Genomic DNA, 20,899 nt, shown 5'->3' with positions numbered 1-20,899 from the left:
GTTAAAAGAAAAGTCACAGCGCCAGCTGGATTTGAACACACAACCCATTGTTGGTAATCAGGCACGTAGACCAGTGGGCTACAAGGGAAGTCGCATGAAGAGAGAGGCGAAACAGCCCCACACAGCCCTGTCCCAGTACACGAATATAATCATATCGTTATTAATTTCTTTAGATACGCGATTCCATATTATATTAGCAGAAAAGCTTAAAACTACCACTTTTTTACACGCTATTTCACATGTGAGTTAAATACTTCGATGCTTAAAATCGTTAGGGAGAAATGGAATACCGGTGTGTATTTTTTCTTTAAAGTACCGATTCCTGGAATCTGACTGGCTGACACCCTTCTGAAGTGGTTCTATAATATCTGGTATACGGAAAAGAAAGCGTCGATAAAAAAGCCTGGATTCTCATGTATCTGCTACAAGTATCTTTTAATACAGTCTTTGCTGTGCTCTTGAGGATCCTTGTGATATTTTGAGCTCTAGTTGAATGATAAGTGTCGCATTTTAAATCATTTTCGTAGTTAGAAATTATGAAACGCCCTGTTAAAAGCAAGGGAGTTTTTATGTCCGTTGCAGTAAAAGAAAATGCCTGACAAAGTAGGGCTTGGACAGATTCCAAGTGCTTGTACAAATGTGCTAAAGAAATTATACTTTGAGTATACAGCTTGTCCAAAGTCATCCATTATTAATACTATTAGTAATATCTTCGGTAAAGGCTTTGATGTATAAATATTTCTGATAAAGGTAGGTTGTGTACTTTTGTCCAACTGAGCAATCACCGGGGTATACCGCGAAATACCCCACCCATTTTGAATGGCTGCATCTGTACATCGCCAGCTATAAAACTATTTTCTTATATATATCCGCCGAAGTCATTTTGTTTTGTGAAACAAATTTCTTTTTAAATACGTAACATACCGTCATGCACGACATGAAGGTAACAAACGTGAAAAGAGTAAACGAATTCAATTCTATAATCGGAAGAACACTGTCCCTGCGGAGCCGAGCACTGACCGGGATGAGAAACCAGGTGTTCCCAGGTGCAGCCCAGAAGCTTTCACTGCGCCACCCGGTGGTTTTCTAAGGTAGTGCAGTCCTGCAACGGAGTATTAAAAAAAACACATTGTAGTGCACCATGTACATATTATACAGTATTATTATATTATTATACATATTATGCATGGAGAATTATGCATTTCCCGTCATGCATTCTGAACAGCTGGGTGTGAACGGTCACGGCTGGCTCAACTCCTGATCCAAGACTCACCTCCCACAGCGAATCCCAGAGTCCAGGCCAGGACTGGGAGCAGACCGGTCAGGGGGGAGTCCAGGAGATCCACTTCAGACCTCTGCCGGCTCTCTTCCTGAAGAGCTCCTGAGCGTCTGGAGAAGCGACGGAGGCGCACACGTCCGGCGTGGCTTCAGGTCGATGTCTCGCAGGGGCACCCAGAGAAAAACACCCACTCGTTCACACCGGCAGGACATTCTGAAACACCCGTCCACAGAGGAACACGTGAGCCCAGGCACACAGACCCACACACAATCCTCACCAATCCACTGCCCACTGCTGGACTTACAGCCGCTGCTGAAAGACAGAAGGATCAAGCACAACACAAACCCGGGCATCTGGGGAGTCTGTCCACCAGTCTGACCGCAGCTGGGACTGACCGGTCCCCCAGCAAAACACCCCTGTGAGGAAAGAGCCAGCTGGACACAGAGCAGGACATTCTGTCCAAGTACAGTGAGGAGGGGGAGCTGGAGGCTATCCCAGCAATCAAAGGGGGTTCAACCTGGACAGGACACCAGTCCCTCACAGGACACACACACACCCTGGACAGGACACCAGTCCCTCACAGGACACACACACACCCTGGACAGGACACCAGTCCCTCACAGGACAGTCACACACACCCTGGACAGGACACCAGTCCCTCACAGGACAGTCACACACACCCTGGACAGGACACCAGTCCCTCACAGGACAGTCACACACACCCTGGACAGGACACCAGTCCCTCACAGGACAGTCACACACACAGTCACACACCCTGGACAGGACACCAGTCCATCACAGGACACAGAAAGACACACACACCCTAGACAGGACACCCGTCCATCACAGGACACAGAAAGACACACACACCCTAGACAGGACACCCGTCCATCACAGGACACAGAAAGACACACACACCCTGGACAGGACACCAGTCCATCACAGGACACACACACACCCTGGACAGGACACCAGTCTATAACAGGACATGCACACACTGTAGACAGCATACCAGTCCATCACAAAACACACACACACCCTAGACAGGACACCAGTCCATCACAGGACACACACAGTCACACAAGGGCCAGTTTTCCCAGAAGCCTGTTCATCCACAAGTGACAGACCAGCGAGGGACAGCCAGTGAAGGAGAGACTTACCTGGTCTGCACTCACCTGCCTGGCGCCTTGTGCCCTTCAGTGCTGATGGGGTACCCTGTCCCCTCCTGCGCTGACCAGTCAAGCACACCCCCTTGTCCTCTAACTGCAGGTCTGGGGGCGCCCTCTCCAGCCCTGGCTGCCTGGTCCTGTTCCTTAACATGGGGGGCAGCTCCCACATTCCCATTCCCTGCCCACCTGTCCCAGAGCTTCCCGGACGACCCACAGGAACCATGTCCGTTGGAAATAAAACAAAACTGAATGACCTTTTCTGTGATTTCAGATCAGACTGACTGCAGGATGGGATGTTCTCAGTCATTAGTAACTCTCGAGTTGGTGACCAAGCAAACCAAAAGGTAAAGAGATCAGATCATCTTGGCAGGTCTGGGCCCTCCCTCCAGTCTCCATCTCCACACTGCATCTCATTCTCATAAACACAATAATAATCCTCACACTTATATAGCGCCTTGCTGGACCCTCCACTCCAAGCTCCTCACAGGTCAAAGCTACGCAGACTCCAGCACAATGATCGCCGTGCGTCTCCCAGGTGGGGCCGCTGGTGCAGAACGATCGCTGTGCGTCTCCCAGGTAAGGTTACTGCTGCAGAATGATCACTGTGCGTCTCCCAGGTGGGGTTACTGCTGCAGAACGATCAATGGGCGTCTCCCAGGTGGGGCCGCTGGTGCAGAACGATCGCTGTGCGTCTCCCAGGTGGGGTTACTGCTGCAGAATGATCACTGTGCGTCTCCCAGGTGGGGTTACTGCTGCAGAACGATCCCCGTGCGACTCCCAGGTACGGTTACTGGTGCAGAATGATCACTGGGCGTCTCCCAGGTGGGGTTACTGGTGCAGAACGATCGCCGTGCGACTCCCAGGTACGGTTACTGGTGCAGAATGATCACTGGGCGTCTCCCAGGTACGGTTACTGGTGCAGAATGATCACTGGGCGTCTCCCAGGTACGGTTACTGGTGCAGAATGATCACTGGGCGTCTCCCAGGTGGGGTTACCGCTGCAGAATGATCACTGGGCGTCTCCCAGGTGGGGTTACCGCTGCAGAATGATCACTGGGCGTCTCCCAGGTGGGGTTACCGCTGCAGAATGATCACTGGGCGTCTCCCAGGTGGGGTTACCGCTTCAGAATGATCGCCGTGCGTCTCCCAGGTATAGTTACTGGCACAGAATGATCACAGTGCATCTCCCAGGTGGGGTTACTGCTGCAGAACAATCACTGGGCGTCTCCCAGGTACGGTTACTGGTGCAGAACAATCACTGGGCGTCTCCCAGGTAGGGTTACTGGTGCAGGATGATCAGAGTGCGTCTCCCAGGTGGGGCTGCTGCTGCAGGATGATCACTGTGTGTCTCCCAGGTGGCTTTGAGATTCTCAATAGAGGCTCTGGCTCACCTTACGCCAAGAAGGGAGAAACAGACCCTGACTCCCCCCCACCATCACCCAGCAACAGGGACCAGGGCTCGACTCCTGATCCAAGACTCGCCTCCGACAGCAAATCCCAGAGTCCAGGCCAGGACTGGGAGCAGACCGGTCAGGGGGGAGTCCAGGAGATCCACTTCAGACCTCTGCCGGCTCTCTTCCTGAAGACCTCCTGAGAGCCTGTGACACAGCGGAGACAAAAACAAATCGCAACACCGGAGGTGGAACTCCGCTGGAAGAGAAGGGAGAACCCCGGATCAGGTCCAGGTGAGGAGGCAGTGGAGAAAGGCATCACCTGCAGCCGGTGCTCCTGAGCTGGCAGGTACATCGGCAGCTCCCAGCAGCGTCCAGGCCTCCGAGCCCCAGCCTCCACCACAGCGAGAGACAGAGGACAGGAAAACCCAGCCCTTACCCTCTTCCAGCAAAAAAAGATCCTTACTCGGCTCATCATCTGACTCACTCAGATAACTATTTCTAGGAGATACCGACTGCTTTAGTGTCCAACCAATACAGACCATGACTGTGAATTCACAAACAGCCCCGCACCGATCAGTGTGTGCCTTCAGCCCAGGGGGCCTGTTCCCAGCTGGTCAACACGCCGCCGGACCTGGGCAGCGTCTTCTCCCGCGAGGAGGCCGTGTCGCTGGCTCCAGCTCCGACTCTGCCGGGAGAGCAGCGGCGGCGGCGGCCAGGGACCACGAAGCCGTTCCCTGGGGACGCTCCCCTGTCCCTACACGACCCCGTTGGTCGGTCCCAGGATCGAGTCGAACGCCCCTCCCCCACCCCCGATCCGTAGGGCGCCGAGCCTCCGTGGGAAGTCCCGGAAAGGAGGGTGCGGAGCCGGTTCCCAGCTCACCGGCCTCTCGGGAGTCCTCCTCTATCCCAGGGTGCTGTGCCCCCTCCTCCAGCCGAGTGCGGGTGGCGTCGGGAGGGCCACGGGGGGGGCGATCCGGCCCAGCGCTGGTTTCGGAGGCCGCTGTGGGTGTGGTGGGTCTCGGCTCCTCTGCCGCTACGCGCCCGTCTGTCCCCGCTGGCGACGACCGCGGCTCTTTCCTGGTGCCGGTCTCCCTCGGGATCTTCCACACTGCGCCCCTGCACACGGCGAGTAGTTCTGCCGGCGATTCGGAGAGACGGACCACCCCTGCGATCCCGGGTCCCGAGTACCTGACCTCTTCCAACGTCTGTCAGGTCCGTCACGCAGCTTCAAACGCTCACATACTCAGCTGCAGATCTGAACGTGTCTTTTTAGGGCAGAAACATCAGCAGACAGTATTGACATGAATACACAAGAGTCCTTTCCAAGTGCGATTCACACACTGAGAAACATATCGTCCTTCTTCGTGAGGCGTGCCCATTACTCTGTCCGTCCCCGGCGCCCCGTGCAGCGACCAGCCCCTGCAGTCATTGTCCAGTGCAGCAGTTCCTCAGGACAGGGGCCGAGACAGCGAGCATGCAGTAAAATACACAACGGGCCGTCACACCAACCAGTGTCGAGACGGACCTTTCCAGTGAACGACCCGTGAGGGGAATGACCGGCTTGACCGTGACTGTGGAAATCAAGTCCAGTGAACATTCATACAGCAGCTCCTGTGGACAGAGACCGAGACAGTGGACATTCAATAAAATAACTGACAAGCAGTGACACTGGCTACTGTAGCGACTGTCCTGTCCAGTGACTGTCTCATAAAGAGAATGACTGCTTTAGCAATTAACCGTGACTGTGGAAATCAAGTACAGTGAACATTCATACAGCAGGTCTTCAGGACAGAGACTTACTGACCATTACAGTGACCACTGAGTACAGAGAACATTCATACAGCAGGTCCTCAGGACAGAGACTGACTGACCATTACAGTGACCACCGAGTACAGTGAACATTAATACAGCAGGTCCTCGGGACAGAGACCGAGACAGTGGACATTCAATAAAATAACTGACAAGCAGTGACATTGGCTACTGTAGCGACTGTCCTGTCCAGTGACTGTCTCATAAAGAGAATGACTGCTTTAACAATTAACCGTGACTGTGGAAGTCAAGTACAGTGAACATTCATACAGCGGGTCTTCAGGACAGAGACGGACTGACCATTACAGTGAACATTCACACAGCAGGTCTTCAGGACAGAGACGGACTGACCATTACAGTGACCACCGAGTAGAGTGAACATTCATACAGCGGGTCTTCAGGACAGAGACGGACTGACCATTACAGTGACCACTGAGTACAGTGAACATTCATACAGCGGGTCTTCAGGACAGAGACGGACTGACCATTACAGTGACCACCGAGTACAGTGAACATTCATACAGCAGGTCTTCAGGACAGAGACGGACTGACCATTACAGTGACCACCGAGTACAGTGAACACGCAATAACATCATCACTCAGGAAAGAAACCAACTGGTCTGGACACTTTCCCTCCAGTGGACATCCAGAAAGCGGCTGGTTTTGTAACTGACAGTTAAAATGAATCTCCAGTACAGTTAATATTCAATTCACAAATGATTCAGGACAGAGCGAGTCTGAAGTGGTGACCAGCAAGGGGGTGACTCCCAGTACAGGGACGATCCAATTCAATAATTAATTGGGGAAAACCACTGGTTTGGAACTTACAAAATCACAGTGACTATCCAATACAATAATCAATCAAAAAGATTGTAGTGTATACCCAATACAGTGAACACCCAGTGTGGTGAATATTCCATTAAATAATTAACATGAAATATCAGATATTTCCCAAGGATATCAGAGAGTCACCTTCTCCAAACTCCTTCAAATCCAGAGTCCAAACCCTCTTCTTCAGAAGAGCCTTTACTGAACTGGTTCTGTTCTTCACCCCTCTGCTTCTATTAGTACCACCACCCTCAGTCTCCTGTGTGTTGTCATTGTGTTTTATCTGGTGTATTCTCCTTATTTATTGTTATTGTCATCCCGTAAAGCACTTTGAGAAGCCACCTTTAAAGGCGCTATATAAAATAGTTTATTATTATTGAATAACTATTGAAGGGACTTACCTTTCCAGTGAACATCTCACAAAGAGAATGACTGGTTTCGTAATTAACCACGACAGTGTATATCAAGGACAGTAAATATTCAAACATTCTTCAGGACAGAGAGTGGCCGATGTAGAAACTAGCACTAGCACAGTACAGTGAATATCCAATACAATACAATAATTTTGGGGAAAAATGCCAGTTTAGTGACTAACGACTATGGCAACAACCCAGTACAGAGTTTGATTGGTTGAGTGAAAAACAGAACGAACATCCTTCACGATAAACATCCAAATCGGTCAATGTTCAGGAAAGACACCCGGCTGGTTCAGCGACTCAACAGGACTGTGATCACCCAATACTACTGCTACTAACGAGAGCCAATTTGGAAAAGTACCGTTCGCTTTACTGACTAGCCCAGTACCGAAACAACACAACACTCACTCGGAGAAGAACCCAGGCTGTCCGCCCTCCGCTCGCGGTCTGGGGACGCCGAAGGTCACCAGGTCAGCAGGTCACCAGCATGAGGCGACATCCCGTTCCTTCACGTCCGGCGGGGCTCGGCTCAAGCGGGGCATGTCGGCTGAAGAAGACTCGGCAGCACCGCGCTCCTCTTCCTCACAGCTCTGTGCCAGAATGTTGTCGACGGATATGAGTGCCAGTTATTTCACTGAAGTTCTGTTTTCTCCTCCCCAGACGGCGAAGGATCGTAAGGCAACTGTTAGAAACTTTGATATTGATGCTTCTTGTCACGGTAACCCATGTCATTAATTCGTAGTAAACTTGTCAAAGTCGTCGACAGCATTCTGACTCAGCCTGTACATCTCACCTGGTCTGTCCCAGGGCAAACATTATGACACTACGAGGAAAACGAACACAGCACTCAAGGACTGCACTGACACTCTGCCGACACGGGTGACAGACACACAGGGACAACAGAGAAGACGACAGCATCTCCACTGCTGAACACCAACAGGCGAGACACACACACACCTGGTGCGTGACAAACACGGGTGTGCAGAAGGGGGCGTGGTGCCGTCTGCATAGCAAAACCCCAAAAAAACACACAAATACTCTCAGACACCTGGAACAGGAGAGGAAGTCAGACACCTGCAGTTTTAATGAGAAACAAACTTATTTTGCATGTCTAGGACTCTGTGTCTGTCTGTGTGTGTGTGTGCGTATGTAGGGGGTAACTGTCCGTGTTTCTCAGTGTACATCTCTTACCCCTCCTGCATGACCCTCAGGTATCTCACACAGCGCCCCCCGGTGGTGACTGGATGTAGCCTCCACTCGCCTACAGCACCCCCACCACCTCCTCCGATTGCCCTGCTCAGGCGTCCGAGTGAAGGGTGGTCTCGCCCTCCCTGGGGGGGGTGGGGGTTGACCTGCCCTCTCCGAGGTCCTGCGGCAGCCTCCTAGAGACTCACACTGGGGGAGCTGAGCTCATCGCCACCCGGGCCTCTGGGGGCAGCTCTGGACCTGCTGAGAGAGGGGGAGAGAAACACCAGGACAGGCCGCACACAGACACAGCTCTTCCAATGGTCTCAGCAAAGGGTCCCTGATGTAAATCCGCTCTCAGTTAAATCGCCAGCGTCTGGAGAAGCTTAATAAGCTGTACTACAGAGAACTGAATAAACCCAAGCTGCAGCACAAGACCCGCAGAGCAGCCACTGCCTGTCCTCTGAGTGAAAGAGACCGAGATCGCAAACCACAACTACAACTCGGTCACCACTGCAGTAAGAAGCCAAGCAGGTTTATTCATCAGTGTGTGGAGTTACAAAGAGAAAACTCTGACTTCAGACATGACCCGACGCTCAGGTGTCAAATACTGAGTGTTTAAAACGTCTCCATTCCCAGATCATAAATCTTGCCGTCTTGTCTGTAAAAGTTTAAACTACTGCCATGAAAGGTCACCTCTGAGTAATAAACAATCACAGTGATGAAAAAGAATCACTCACTAACAAGCTAAGACCACTGCAAAACATTATTACATGAAATAAAATTCCAAGTCCCTTCACCAAAACAGTTCTAATGAACTGAATCTGTGAGATGAGAACAGAGCCTGCAGAGCCACTCGGGCAGAGACAGAGACATCACTAAGCAGTTACCAGGCTCGTTAATTACAGAAAAACATTCCTGTACTGAGCTCTGGAGCTGGGGTAGAGGGGCTGAGCTCTGGAGCTGGGGTAGAGGGGGCTGAGCTCTGGAGCTGGGGTAGAGGGGGCTGAGCTCTGGAGCTGGGGTAGAGGGGGCTGAGCTCTGGAGCTGGGGTAGAGGGGGCTGAGCTCTGGAGCTGGGGTAGAGGGGGCTGAGCTCTGGAGCTGGGGTAGAGGGGGCTGAGCTCTGGAGCTGGGGTAGAGGGGGCTGAGTTCTGGAGCTGGGGTAGAGGGGGCTGAGTTCTGGAGCTGGGGTAGAGGGGCTGAGCTCTGGAGCTGGGGTAGAGGGGCTGAGCTCTGGAGCTGGGGTAGAGGGGGCTGAGCTCTGGAGCTGGGGTAGAGGGGGCTGAGCTCTGGAGCTGGGGTAGAGGGGGCTGAGCTCTGGAGCTGGGGTAGAGGGGGCTGAGCTCTGGAGCTGGGGTAGAGGGGGCTGAGCTCTGGAGCTGGGGTAGAGGGGCTGAGCTCTGGAGCTGGGGTAGAGGGGCTGAGCTCTGGAGCTGGGGTAGAGGGGGCTGAGCTCTGGAGCTGGGGTAGAGGGGGCTGAGCTCTGGAGCTGGGGTAGAGGGGGCTGAGCTCTGGAGCTGGGGTAGAGGGGGCTGAGCTCTGTGGGGCTCCAGAGCAGGAGGGATCTGTGTCAGTCCTGTGTTTTCTATGGGCTTCACAGACACACCCTTGTCCGAGCTGTGAGCTATGAGCTGGAGCCACGTGATCGCTCTCCCATTTCCATACCGGCTGTATCAGCGAGGCAGAGAGCGATACCAGCGCAGGCAGACAGACAGAGAGCTCGTCTCCCACCCAGCCAGGCGCCGAGACGGAGGGACACCCAGAGGAGCAGAGGTAAGTGTGGGAGAGCAGCGTCCCAGGGCACTGGACTCACCCCTGAGGGGCAATTAAAACACAGGGAGAGCACCAGTTAATACAGAAAGAGCACCCCCATTAATACAGGGAGAGCACAAGTTAATATAGCATACAGTGAGCACACCAATAAACACAGGGAGAGCACCAGTTAACACAGGGAGAGCACCAGTTAACACAGGGAGAGCACCAGTTAACACAGGGAGAGCACCAGTTAACACAGAGATCTAATGTGTTTAAATGTGACTGTTTGAACCCTATGCTCCTGGCGGGGCGCTGGAAGAGTCTGGGGCGCAGGACCGGGGGCGATGACACACTCTGACGGACTCTCCCCCTCGCACAGGAGTCTGAAGGGGGGGGTTTCATGACAACAGGTCTCAGTGTCCTGCTCCTGCTTTGTTTAGAACACAATCCGTAGCTGATGCCCCAGAAAGAGACTGTTTTGCCTAGTTAATAAATAACTGGTATTTTATTGTAACTGCACCACGAACACAGGGAACTGAGACAAAGAGACAATGGAAATTGGGACAGGTCAGTTTTTCCTTCTTTACAGACTTAACTTACTGTACAGACACACCCTTGTCCGAGTTGTGAGCTGGAGCCACGTGATCGCTCTCCCATTTCCATACCGGCTGTATCAGTGAGGCAGAGAGCGATACCAGCGCAGGCAGACAGACAGACAGAGAGCTCGTCTCCCACCCAGCCAGGCGCCGAGACAGAGGGACACCCCGAGGAGCAGAGGTAAGTGTGGGAGAGCAGTGTCCCAGGGCACTGCACTCACCCCTGAGGGGCAATTAAAACACAGGGAGAGCACCAGTTAATACAGCATACAGCGAGCACACCACTTAACACGGGGAGAGCACCACTTAACACGGGGAGAGCACCACTTAACACGGGGAGAGCACCACTTAACACGGGGAGAGCACCACTTAACACGGGGAGAGCACCACTTAACACGGGGAGAGCACCACTTAACACGGGGAGAGCACCACTTAACACAGCATACAGGGAGAGCACCAATAAACACAGGGAGAACACCAGTTGATACAGCATACAGCGAGCACACCAATAAACACAGGGAGAACACCAGTTGATACAGTGATCTAATGTGTTTAAATGTGACTCTGTCACTCTGTCTGTGCTCCTGGTGGGGCTCTGGAAGAGTCTGGGGCGCAGGACCGGGGGCGATAAAAGACTCAGTGACTCTGTGTTTGAACCCTGTGCTCCTGGTGGGGCTCTGGCCTGTGTCAGGCTCTCCTCTCACCTGACGGACTCTCCCTCTTGCGCAGGAGTCTGAAGGGGGGGGTTCATGACACAATAGGTCTCAGTGTCCTGCTCCTGCTTTGTTTAGAACAGGATCCCCAGCGGACACCTGATAAACTTTCCTGATTTGCCTAGTTAATCAATAGCTGGTATTTTATTCTAACTGGTACCAGGAACACAGGGCAGAGGGAGAGAGACAGGTAGAGAGGGAGAGAGAGGAGAGGAGAGAAAGGGACAGGGTCAGGTACAGAGAGAGAGGGGAGAAGGAGAGATAGAGGGACAGAGACCGGTACAGAGAGAGAGGGGAGAAGGAGAGATAGAGGGAGAGAGACAGGTACAGAGAGAGAGGGGAGAAAGAGAGATAGAGGGACAGAGACCGGTACAGAGAGAGAGGGGAGAAAGAGAGATAGAGGGACAGAGACCGGTGCAGAGAGAGAGGGGAGAAGGAGAGACAGTGAGACAGAGACCGGTGCAGAGAGAGAGGGGAGAAGGAGAGACAGTGAGACAAGTACAGAGCGAATGAGAGGAAAGACAGAGGGAGACAGCTGTCCCTTCTCCTGCTGCTCCTGATGTCTGTCTGACACGCTGACCGACGGCGCACCCAGCTGATCACCTGACTGACTTCCTGTCCGGCTCCCAGCTCTGCTGTCTGAGGGGCTGGCCAGCGGACTCACCCCACTGCCTGTCCAGGGAAGGGCTTGGACACGCGCTGCCTGACCTCCCAGCGGCGCCGCAGAGATGGAGAGGGAGGGGCTGGCCTGTCTGCTGCTGGCCGTGGCCGGTGAGTGACCTCTGCCTCAATCTCGTCCCAGCACTCGGGCCGCAGGTATCAGGCGAATCCTGGACACGACAGGCAAGGTTACAGGTGACTCCCTGGGCCCCGGTTTCTCTGGAAAAGAGGGAGAGGAGGAGGGAGGGGAGCTCTGTCTCCTGTGTATCTGTACAGACCCCCTCCCCAGTGATATCCTTCTCTCTCAGGGGACTGGGGTCGCGGGGAGTAGCCTGAGGTTATTAACTACTTTTTAAAGCACAGCTGCTGCTGCTCGCCAGAACTCCACCTGCTTGGTTTTCTGTCCCCAGTGCTCTGTCCTCCTGGATCCGGCCACATCAGGAAGTTCTACTTTGTGGACTCACCCCTGAACTGGACCGACGCTCAGAGACACTGCAGAGACAACTACACTGACCTGGCCTCCATCAACAGCACAGCAGACATGGACACAGTCCTCAACACCACTAACCTGCCCAATGTCGCAGCCTGGATAGGCCTGTACCGAGACTGCAGAGAGAACTGGCGGTGGTCTGGCGGAGAGGTCGTGACCTTCACCCACTGGAGGAGTCGGCTCCCCTGCGCTGTTCTCAACACAGCGGGATTCTGGGAGGAGAGAGACTGCAGCGAGGAAAACTACTTCATATGTGAGAGTCAAGGTGAGACAACACTGCACACAGGGCTCAATCCGAGAGTAAGAGCTGTTGTGAAAAGGAGACCTGCAGTCCCAATTTCTCAGACTGGTTATAAATTCATTGATGGTGATACTCTGTACGCAGAGTTGACTAACAAGAAAGTAGTAGTTGTGGGTAAAACCGTCGAAGTGGAGAGCAGTATTTTCCACTGGATCAGAAGAGCTGTGCTCACAGGCCTGCTTGTTTCCAGCGTCACACGGCTGTGACACCTCACCGGGAGATTTGTGGCCTCGTTCTGAACCACAGAACACGGCTCTGCGCAGACCTGGAAATTTCACCCATTCTGCGAAATAAATTGGAGGTTTTTAAGTCAGGGTGTACATTTTACTTTAATTGTGGTCTGAAGTGCACCGGTCAGTGCCGATTCTAACAACGAAATCTGAAAATAGCGGCACAGATCAGGATAGACTGCTGTGCAGAGCATTGTGGGACCTGTAGTCTTAAAACACTTTGCTGTTACTAATGCCAAGGGAAGGAGCACCTTACCTGAGGTACTACAGTTTCACTCCTGATCTTTGTCTTCACAGGTGGGGGACAGCAGTACAGGCTGATCAGGGAAAACAAGACCTTCGCTGACGCCCAGAGACACTGCAGAGAGAGCTGCTCCGACCTGCCCAGGGTGGACAGTGTGGGAGAGTCTGAACAGATCAGGACGACGGCGCAGGGACACGCTGTCTGGATCGCTCTGCTCCAGGACGGTTGGGAGTGGTCTGACGGGAGGCGCTCTGGGTTTCGCAACTGGAGTCCTAGGCAGCCCAGTGGAGGAGGAGGAGCCCTGTACACGGAGATCTATTTAAAAGATGGTGTATATGATAATAATAAAAGAGGTGAATGGAACGACGCAACTCAAGTCCAAGGCAGGCCCTTCTTCTGCTACACTGGTGAGTCCAGCCCTGACAGTGTCCCAGAGCCCCAGGCAGTAGCTCAGGGGGCTGAGTTTGTCTCAGGAGAATCCAGTTTGAGAGAACAGCAGCAGAGAGCTGTATCTCCCTCGTCTGACCTCAGTCTCCCAGCAGCAGCACAGAACTACATCAAGAGCAAATCATGAATTTAGAGACAGAACATCAAGTAAACGACAGTTTCAGAATGTACAGAAATCTTATTTCTATCTATTTTATTTACAGCAACAAACACCTCTGAGCAGTACCACTTCATACGTTATAAACTGTCATGGGTTGAAGCTCAGAAATACTGCCGGGACAGTCACACAGACCTGGTCACTGTGTTCACTGAGGAGCAGCAGAGACAACTTCTCAACCTCACAAACACTGGTGATGAAGGAGGAGCCTGGATTGGTCTGTATAACAACACACAGAGTGACCTGGGGTCTGGGGGAGCTGCAGGGAGCCCCTACACTCAAACCCAGGGGCGCGTCTGTGTGCTGATGGACTCTGAGGGAGGATGGGAAGAGAGAGACTGTCAGGAGAGAAACTACTTCATGTGTCTCAACAAGACAGGTAAGAGGACAGTCCATCACACCAGTGTCTCACTGACATCTCTCTGCTCTGAATCAGAGACACGCTTCACCACTGTCACTCAACACAGGTAAGAGGACAGTCCATCACTCCAGTGTCTCACTGACATCTCTCTGCTCTGAATCAGAGACACACTTCACCACTGTCACTCAACACAGGTAAGAAGACAGTCCATCACTCCAGTATCTCACTGACGTCTCTCTGCTCTGAATCAGAGACACGCTTCACCACTGTCACTCAACACAGGTAAGAAGACAGTCCATCACTCCAGTATCTCACTGACGTCTCTCTGGTCTAAATCAGAGAGACACTTCACCACTGTCACTCAACACAGGTAAGAGGACAGTCCATCACTCCAGTGTCTCACTGACATTTTGACTCACTGATACATTTTCTTGTCTGCTCAGAGCGCAGTAACGTCACCCTGATTGAACTCAACCAGACCTGGACTGAAGCCCAGAGTCTCTGCAGACAGAATCACACAGAGCTGGTCAGTGTGAGGAACCAGAGTGAGAATGAGGCGGTTCGGAGGTCAGCGCAGGGTCACAGGGTGTGGATCGGCCTGTTCAATGAGCCCTGGAAGTGGTCAGACCAGGGAGCGTCCAGCTTCAGGAACTGGGCAGGAGGGCAGCCTGGGTCAGCAGGTGGACAGAGATGTGCGCAGGTGGACCTGCAGGGCAGCCCGAGAGGTGGATGGACAGAGACAGACTGCAGTGAGATCAGACCCTTCTTCTGTCACTGGGGTGAGGACGGCTCTGTTTTCCACTTGGGTTCGTGTCCTGATGGGGCATCTGGGGACCCTACAGAGACACAGATTCAGCTTTAATTTGTGTCTCTCTCTTGCAGACAGCAGAGAGCTCGTCCTGGTGAGAGAGGAGAAGTCCTGGGCTGAGGCCCTGGATCACTGTCAGACTCACCACACTGGCCTGGCGGATATCCAGTCACACCAGGAGCAGAGCTACGCTGCTGAAGAGGCCCAGTCTGCTGAGTCCACTCTGGTCTGGCTGGGCCTACGACAGAACCGAGTCTCGGGGGCCTGGTTCTGGGCGAACGAGGCTCCCCTGGTCTATCAGAATTGGGGCGCAGGGGGAGCCCCGGGCCGGCCTGCTCCCAGCCCCTGTGGAGCCCTGGACAGAGACAGAGGGGGCAGCTGGACCAACCGCAGCTGTGAGGAGCAGCTGAGCTTCCTCTGCTCCAGAGGTACTGAGGGCGACTCCCTGTTCTGCACGTGTTTGACCAGCAGGTGGCGACAGCAGAGCCATCTGCTCTCAGACCAGGCCTCTCGCCTGACCGCTGAGCGAGGAGAGATCTGCGCTCGATCTCGCACTCCAGTGTAGAACCAGGAGACTGTCGGCCTTGTTAGTGACCCCACACCCCCCGATTGCAGGCGGCCCCCCTCCTCTCCCCCTCTCACACCTGCATCAGGGGTGAACCAGTGGGCACAGCTGGTAAACACCAGTGTTGAGGGACCGCTCTGGACTGCAAGTCAAATGTGGCGGCAAACGTTGATTCAATTTTCAAACTGGGGCAACAGCATTCATTCTGTCTCCCTCTCTCGGGTGTCTCTCTGACCTGCGACGCCTGTCGCCCCAGATCCACAGAGGAGGACGGGGAAGAGGACCATCCTGAGGCTGAAGATCGCCGGGAGCAGAGAGCAGATTCAGAACGCCGCCGAGACGAAACAAAAACTCCTGGAGCAGGTAGGCGGGAGCCCCTTCTGGGAGCTGAGTGTGTCTGGTGCGTGACTGGGGTTCCTCCAGGAAGGGAGCGTTTCAGACTCCGAGGAGGGCGTCCGCGACGAGCCGGACTGTTCCAGATGTCGACAGGTGGGCTATAAAGGGAAACTTCCTGTCCCTGATCCTCAGGGATTCAGATCAGGGGCTCAGCAGGAGAGACGGAGCAGATCTGCTCTGCGACACGATGTTTCCAGGGGTGTTAGCGCTGTGTCTGAGGCGCCCGCTGGCGCCGTGTGAGCTGTCCGTCTGTGTCTTCAGATGCAGGACCTGCTGGCCCAGCGGGGTCTCCTGGGGAACCACACTCTGCGCTGGAGAGAGCAGCCGGACGGACGAGTTTTCTACCCAGCAGAAGAGGGTGGAGGTGAGTCTGAGACCCGCTGCCTGAGACAGGATACACTGTTGGGTGTGACTGAGAGGAACAGTAGTGGATTAAGCATTGAACCATGAGCTCCAGCACAGACCCCTGTGGCCTATATAGGGTGTGTATATTGTGTCCAGCTCTGGCAGTCCAGTCTGTGTGCCTGTATGGTGTCCAGCTCTGGCAGTCCAGTGTGTGTCTGTGTGGTGTCCAGCTCTGGCAGTCCAGTCTGTGTGTGTGTGTTGTCCAGCTCTGGCAGTCCAGTCTGTGTGTGTGTGTGTGTGTGTGTGTGTGTGTGTGTGTGTGTGTGTGTGTGTGTGTGTCCAGCTCTGTCTCTGGTCTGAGTGTCTCACTCTGCTGTCGTGTGTTTTGTCCACAGACCAGTGTGTGTCCAGTTTGGACTCGGAGCCAGTCTGACAGCAGAGTGTCCAGTCCGGGCAGTGTGGGACAGCTCGGAGACTCTGGCTTTCTTCACACAGCTCTCCCATCTGGATTATTCACATTTATTATGCAGCATGTAGAAAAACTGTAGCATTGCAGCAGCACAAACATGTCATTATATCAACTTCGATAGACATGGGGTTGAAGCCCCTCGCTTTCTGTACTACACAAGCAGCTCTGTAAGGTCCAGAATTCACTGTTTAAAAACACGACACGTTGTGATCCAAGTTTTCTTCTTTCTAATAAAAGCATCTGCCAATCAGAGAAGGACTGAGCACGGGTTATGTTCTGAATTGTGTTCGTATTCCCCCAACCTACCATACAAACGGCACATTTCTAGTCAAACGATTGCTACGTATTATATAAAGGTATATATTTTTACAGGATTTTATAACTATGTAACTTATGCAATTTTCTATGCTCCTCTTAACGTACATCACCCCAAATAAATACACAGAAATGTCCAGAAGCACAGACTACGCTGGTAGAGAAGTTAAAAAAGAACTTCTTTCCATCTAAACAGTGTCGGATTTCCCTGCAGGGTGACACAGCTGCTAGTTATGAATAATTTTATACCAGCGGGTTACAGAACGGATATATTGCTTGCCTGCCCGGTTTTAATATATATATTTTAAGTACCTCAGGCAGTGAGTCCCCTGTAGTTATTGCAAAGTCATTATTGGCAGGGGCCTCTACTGAATACATTTATAATAATGCATTGAAACTTTGGGGAAAAAACTTTTAAAAAGCTTACATACAAGTCAAGAATTATTAGTAACCACAGCAAAATAGATTCTTCTTAGGAAAGATTTGCATGATGTCTCTATATCAGATTCATTATTTGTCCTTTATTGCACAATTCTTTCTTGTCCTTCATATTTGACCTCTCTGGGGGACAGAGGGTGATCAGATGGGTGAAATATTTTCTCAGTTTAGGTTCCCGAGTCGTTTTCTGCACGTTTCTTGCTTAACTTCGCAGGTTACAGGTTGTCACACAATTATAAATCTATTAAGAACAGCCTTACTTGTAGGTAAACGGGAATAAACTTAATATTCCGAGGCAAAAAAATAAACTGAATATTTAATTTTCAACTGAATACATTTTAAAATGAACACAATTCTAAAACCTTTGTACCGTTACACAAAAAAACCAGACTACATGAGAAAAAGGGACTAAAATTGATCGTTTTAGTCAACTTAAAGACTAATTAAAAGGTTAAAATTGAGGGCATTATATTTAAAAGTCAGTAAAACACATTGTAGTCGACTATGACTAAGGCAAAACCCTGTAACTTAATACTTTAATAATGAATAATGATGAATAATTAACGACTTGAAGCGCTGAAACGATAAGTTAGAGGATGATTTCTAACAGTTTTACTTGTATTCATATTAATTTGGGTTTCCAACGGTTGTGATAGAGACTTGGACGCCGTGAACCCGACACGAGCATTTTCTTTCAAGACAAACTCACCGGAGGGGGACGTGACTTTCCGTGAAGTTAGTTTTCGCTCACTCAGGGAATGGTTTCTGACACGGTTTAACGCGAATTATTATTTTAATTGACCGGTTTTGACAAAAAAAACGCCAGTGCCGCGAACCTGACGAGAGCATTTTCTCAGCTCCTTTCCGCACAGGGGCAATATGTCGTCCACTAAAGCACGTTTCTGCACACCGAGGGAATGGTTTCCAACACTTTCTATTGATAATTATTACAATAGTTATAATAATTCTTATTTTAACGGACGGGTTCTGGCGGAGACGCCGACGCCGCGCACCTGTCGCGAGCGCTCTCTCTCGAGCCCACACGCGCAGTAACGGTCGCGTCTAACGGCACCGTAGTCACGAGCGGCAAACTCTCGCCAAGCAGAAATAAATCACTTTTCTCTTTCTGAAATCGCTTTGTCGTCTCTAAATTCTGCCGTTTTACTCTACCAACACACTCCGCCTTACCCGAGTCCGCCGCCGTCGCCGTCGCCGCGCTCACTCGCTCCTGCGGGTCGAGGGGGTGGAAGAAGAAGGAGGAGGGGCGACAACCGGAAGTCCCGCCAACTTGCGCCCGGAGTTTCCGGGGGAAGTGACGTCATACGGGCGGACGCAAGAGGGGGAGGAGTCACATAAACTCATCGCTCATATCTTCTAGGGCGCTGTGGGTCGGCGCAAACCTTCTCCTAGTGTGAATCTAGGGGCCACCGTACCCCCCTGTCTCATCCACCGCTGTGGTCATCCCAGCTTCAAGGTGATAATAAACACACATTGTCCATCTTCATCCTCATCCCAAAACTGGATCGTAATTTCATGTCCTCCCACTTAGGACAGCGCTGTGTTTCTTCCTCGGGGGCCCTGGGGTTCTGTGTCTCGGCCCAGATACACCCCGTGCGACACTTCAGCGCCACATGACCGAAAAACAGGGGCTCAGAAATGACGGGGGGGGGGATCGCTCTCCTCAGGAAGAGCGCACGACGTCGCAATGAGAGCGAGTTCACCTTGGAGGGGACCTGAACTCCGACACAGTAAAGCAACAAGAGAACACCGATCGCACTCCTCTCTACACCAGTGGGACGGCCGCGGAGGGGGTCAGCAGTTTTAGGTTCCTGGGGGCTCACATCTCAGAGGACTTCACCTGGACGCCCCACACCAACACCGTGTTCAGACCAGCGCGGCGGCGCCTGTTCTCTCTCCCCGCGGGCGAAAGAGGTTCGGCACGCCGTCACCCCTCCAGGCCAGCCTCTGCAGGGGCGCTGTTGAGAGCACCCCGCCTGGCTGCATCCCTGCCTGCTGGGGGCGCAGAGTCCTGCAGAGGGGGGCGCAGTCAGGGCGGCTCATCGCCGGCTGTGAGCTACCAGGCATCCAGGAGATAATAATAATAATGGCTTACTCTTATATAGCGCTTTTCTGGACACTCCACTCAAAGCGCTTTACAGGTAATGGGGATCCCCTCCACCACCACCAGTGTGCAGCCCCACCTGGATGATGCGACGGCAGCCATAGTGCGCCAGAACGCTCCCCAGACACCAGCTCTCAGTGGGGAGGAGAGCAGAGGGATGAAGCCAGTCCAGAGAGGGGGATTATTAAGAGGCCATGATTGATGAGGGCCAATGGGAAATTTGGCCAGGACACTGGGGTAACACCCCTACTCTTCTCCAGAGACACCCCGGGATTGTTAATGACCACAGAGAGTCAGGACCTCGGTTTGACGTCTCATCCGAAGGACGGCGCCTGTTTACAGTCCAGTGTCCCCCGTCACTATACTGGGGCATCAGGACCCACACAGACCGCAGGGTGAGAGCGCCCCCTGCTGGCCCCACTCACACCTCTCCCAGCAGCAACCTTAGTTTTCCCCAGGAGTCTCCCCTCCAGGTACTGACCAGGCTCACACCTGCTGGGCTTCAGTGGGCTGCCAGTTGTGAGTTGCAGAGCGATATGGCTGCTGAGATCTACTCAGCGAGATGTCTGAGGAAGGCCAGGTCCATCCTCCAGGACCCCAGTCATCCCAGTCACAGACTGGTTTCCCTCCTACCGGCCGGTAAACGGTACCGAAGCATCCGGTCCGAGTCCAACAGACTCCAGAACAGCTCCTACCTCCAGACAGTCAGACTGCTGAACAGCCCACCTGCAGCTCCTTCAGCAGATCACCTGTGGTGACTACAGGGACACCCAGTTTTCACTGCATTCAGCATCACTGCACTACTTGGATATACTGCACACACCCTGGACACACAACAGCTCCACTCATATTGAGTTTGATTCCGTTTCTCTTACAGCTATTATCGTGTAACCTGATTTTCATAACCTCAGTGTTGTGATTTTTGTGTTTTTGTGATTGTTGGGACTTCTGGGATTCTTGTGAGCTCGCGGAAAAGACCTTTCATTGCCAGCAACTGCTGCTGCTCGCTGCACTGTGGCGCGTTTGAGAAATAAACTTTGACTTGATGTGATCTGATTTGCTTTGACTCGATACAACCTGACGTCTGGCGGGCGTGTGCGTGTGCCCGCAGTACCGCCCGCAGACACAGGAGGGGCTCAGACCGGGAGGCGGGTTCAGTGCTCCGGGATCGGGAGTCCGGACAGACCGGGGCTCTTTCCCGTCCGGTCCGCGGGGGTGGCTTTGTGTCGCTCTAGTCTGTGAAATAAACTGCTTCCGCTCTGACATGAATGTCACCTCCCGGTCTGCTGCTCTCTCTCTCTCTCTCTCTCTCTCTGTCGCCTGCCAGCCCGCTCGGCCCGGGGGTCTTCCTGGGGTGATTTCTCTGAGAAACAACCCCCCCCCCGTCCCGTCTTCCCCCCCCATC

The 20,899-nt window shown here is 52.7% G+C and overlaps 1 protein-coding gene and 2 long non-coding RNA genes across 15 annotated transcripts; 1 reads left to right on the top strand and 2 right to left on the bottom strand.

Annotated features, from left to right (window-relative positions):
• Positions 1–889: 889 nt before the first annotated feature.
• LOC138242453 (uncharacterized) lies at positions 890–9,138 on the bottom strand. 5 transcript variants are annotated; one of them, XR_011191593.1, is made up of 5 exons: positions 8,087–9,138; positions 7,304–7,485; positions 2,440–5,453; positions 1,274–1,492; positions 890–1,102 (listed from the first exon to the last, which is right to left on the bottom strand). It is a non-coding gene; the product is annotated as an uncharacterized lncRNA (long non-coding RNA). The 5 variants fall into 5 exon arrangements; XR_011191592.1 differs by having other exon boundaries at positions 891–1,102; positions 2,440–4,046; positions 4,162–5,453; positions 7,304–9,138; XR_011191590.1 differs by having other exon boundaries at positions 7,304–9,138.
• A 668-nt stretch (positions 9,139–9,806) lies between these two features.
• LOC138242446 (uncharacterized) lies at positions 9,807–20,842 on the bottom strand. Of its 8 annotated transcripts, XR_011191580.1 has the most exons (10): positions 18,561–20,842; positions 15,489–16,217; positions 14,990–15,199; positions 14,517–14,872; positions 13,811–13,988; positions 13,084–13,623; positions 12,375–12,880; positions 11,750–12,025; positions 10,438–10,656; positions 9,807–9,897 (listed from the first exon to the last, which is right to left on the bottom strand). It is a non-coding gene; the product is annotated as an uncharacterized lncRNA (long non-coding RNA). The 8 variants fall into 8 exon arrangements; XR_011191578.1 differs by having other exon boundaries at positions 14,444–14,872; positions 14,990–16,217; XR_011191576.1 differs by having other exon boundaries at positions 14,456–14,872; positions 14,990–16,217.
• Positions 10,526–17,096, top strand: LOC138242433 (C-type mannose receptor 2-like). Of its 2 annotated transcripts, XM_069197918.1 has the most exons (10): positions 10,526–10,614; positions 11,777–11,917; positions 12,217–12,561; positions 13,125–13,478; positions 13,722–14,054; positions 14,480–14,815; positions 14,919–15,272; positions 15,666–15,772; positions 16,067–16,169; positions 16,546–17,096. In XM_069197918.1, exons 2-10 carry the CDS (start codon positions 11,875–11,877, stop codon positions 16,581–16,583), a joined length of 2,013 nt encoding a protein of 670 aa, XP_069054019.1. In that variant the 5' UTR covers positions 10,526–10,614; positions 11,777–11,874; the 3' UTR covers positions 16,584–17,096. The 2 variants fall into 2 exon arrangements, with proteins under 2 accessions (XP_069054019.1, XP_069054018.1); XM_069197917.1 differs by lacking the exon at positions 16,546–17,096 and having other exon boundaries at positions 16,067–16,261.
• Positions 20,843–20,899: the final 57 nt, after the last annotated feature.

Source organism: Lepisosteus oculatus, chromosome 14 (genome assembly GCF_040954835.1).
Source record: "Lepisosteus oculatus isolate fLepOcu1 chromosome 14, fLepOcu1.hap2, whole genome shotgun sequence".
NCBI classification, from domain to species: Eukaryota; Metazoa; Chordata; class Actinopteri; order Semionotiformes; family Lepisosteidae; genus Lepisosteus; species Lepisosteus oculatus.
The sequence above is the reverse complement of the archived record's forward strand: the minus strand, read 5'-3'. Positions and strand labels throughout refer to the sequence as shown.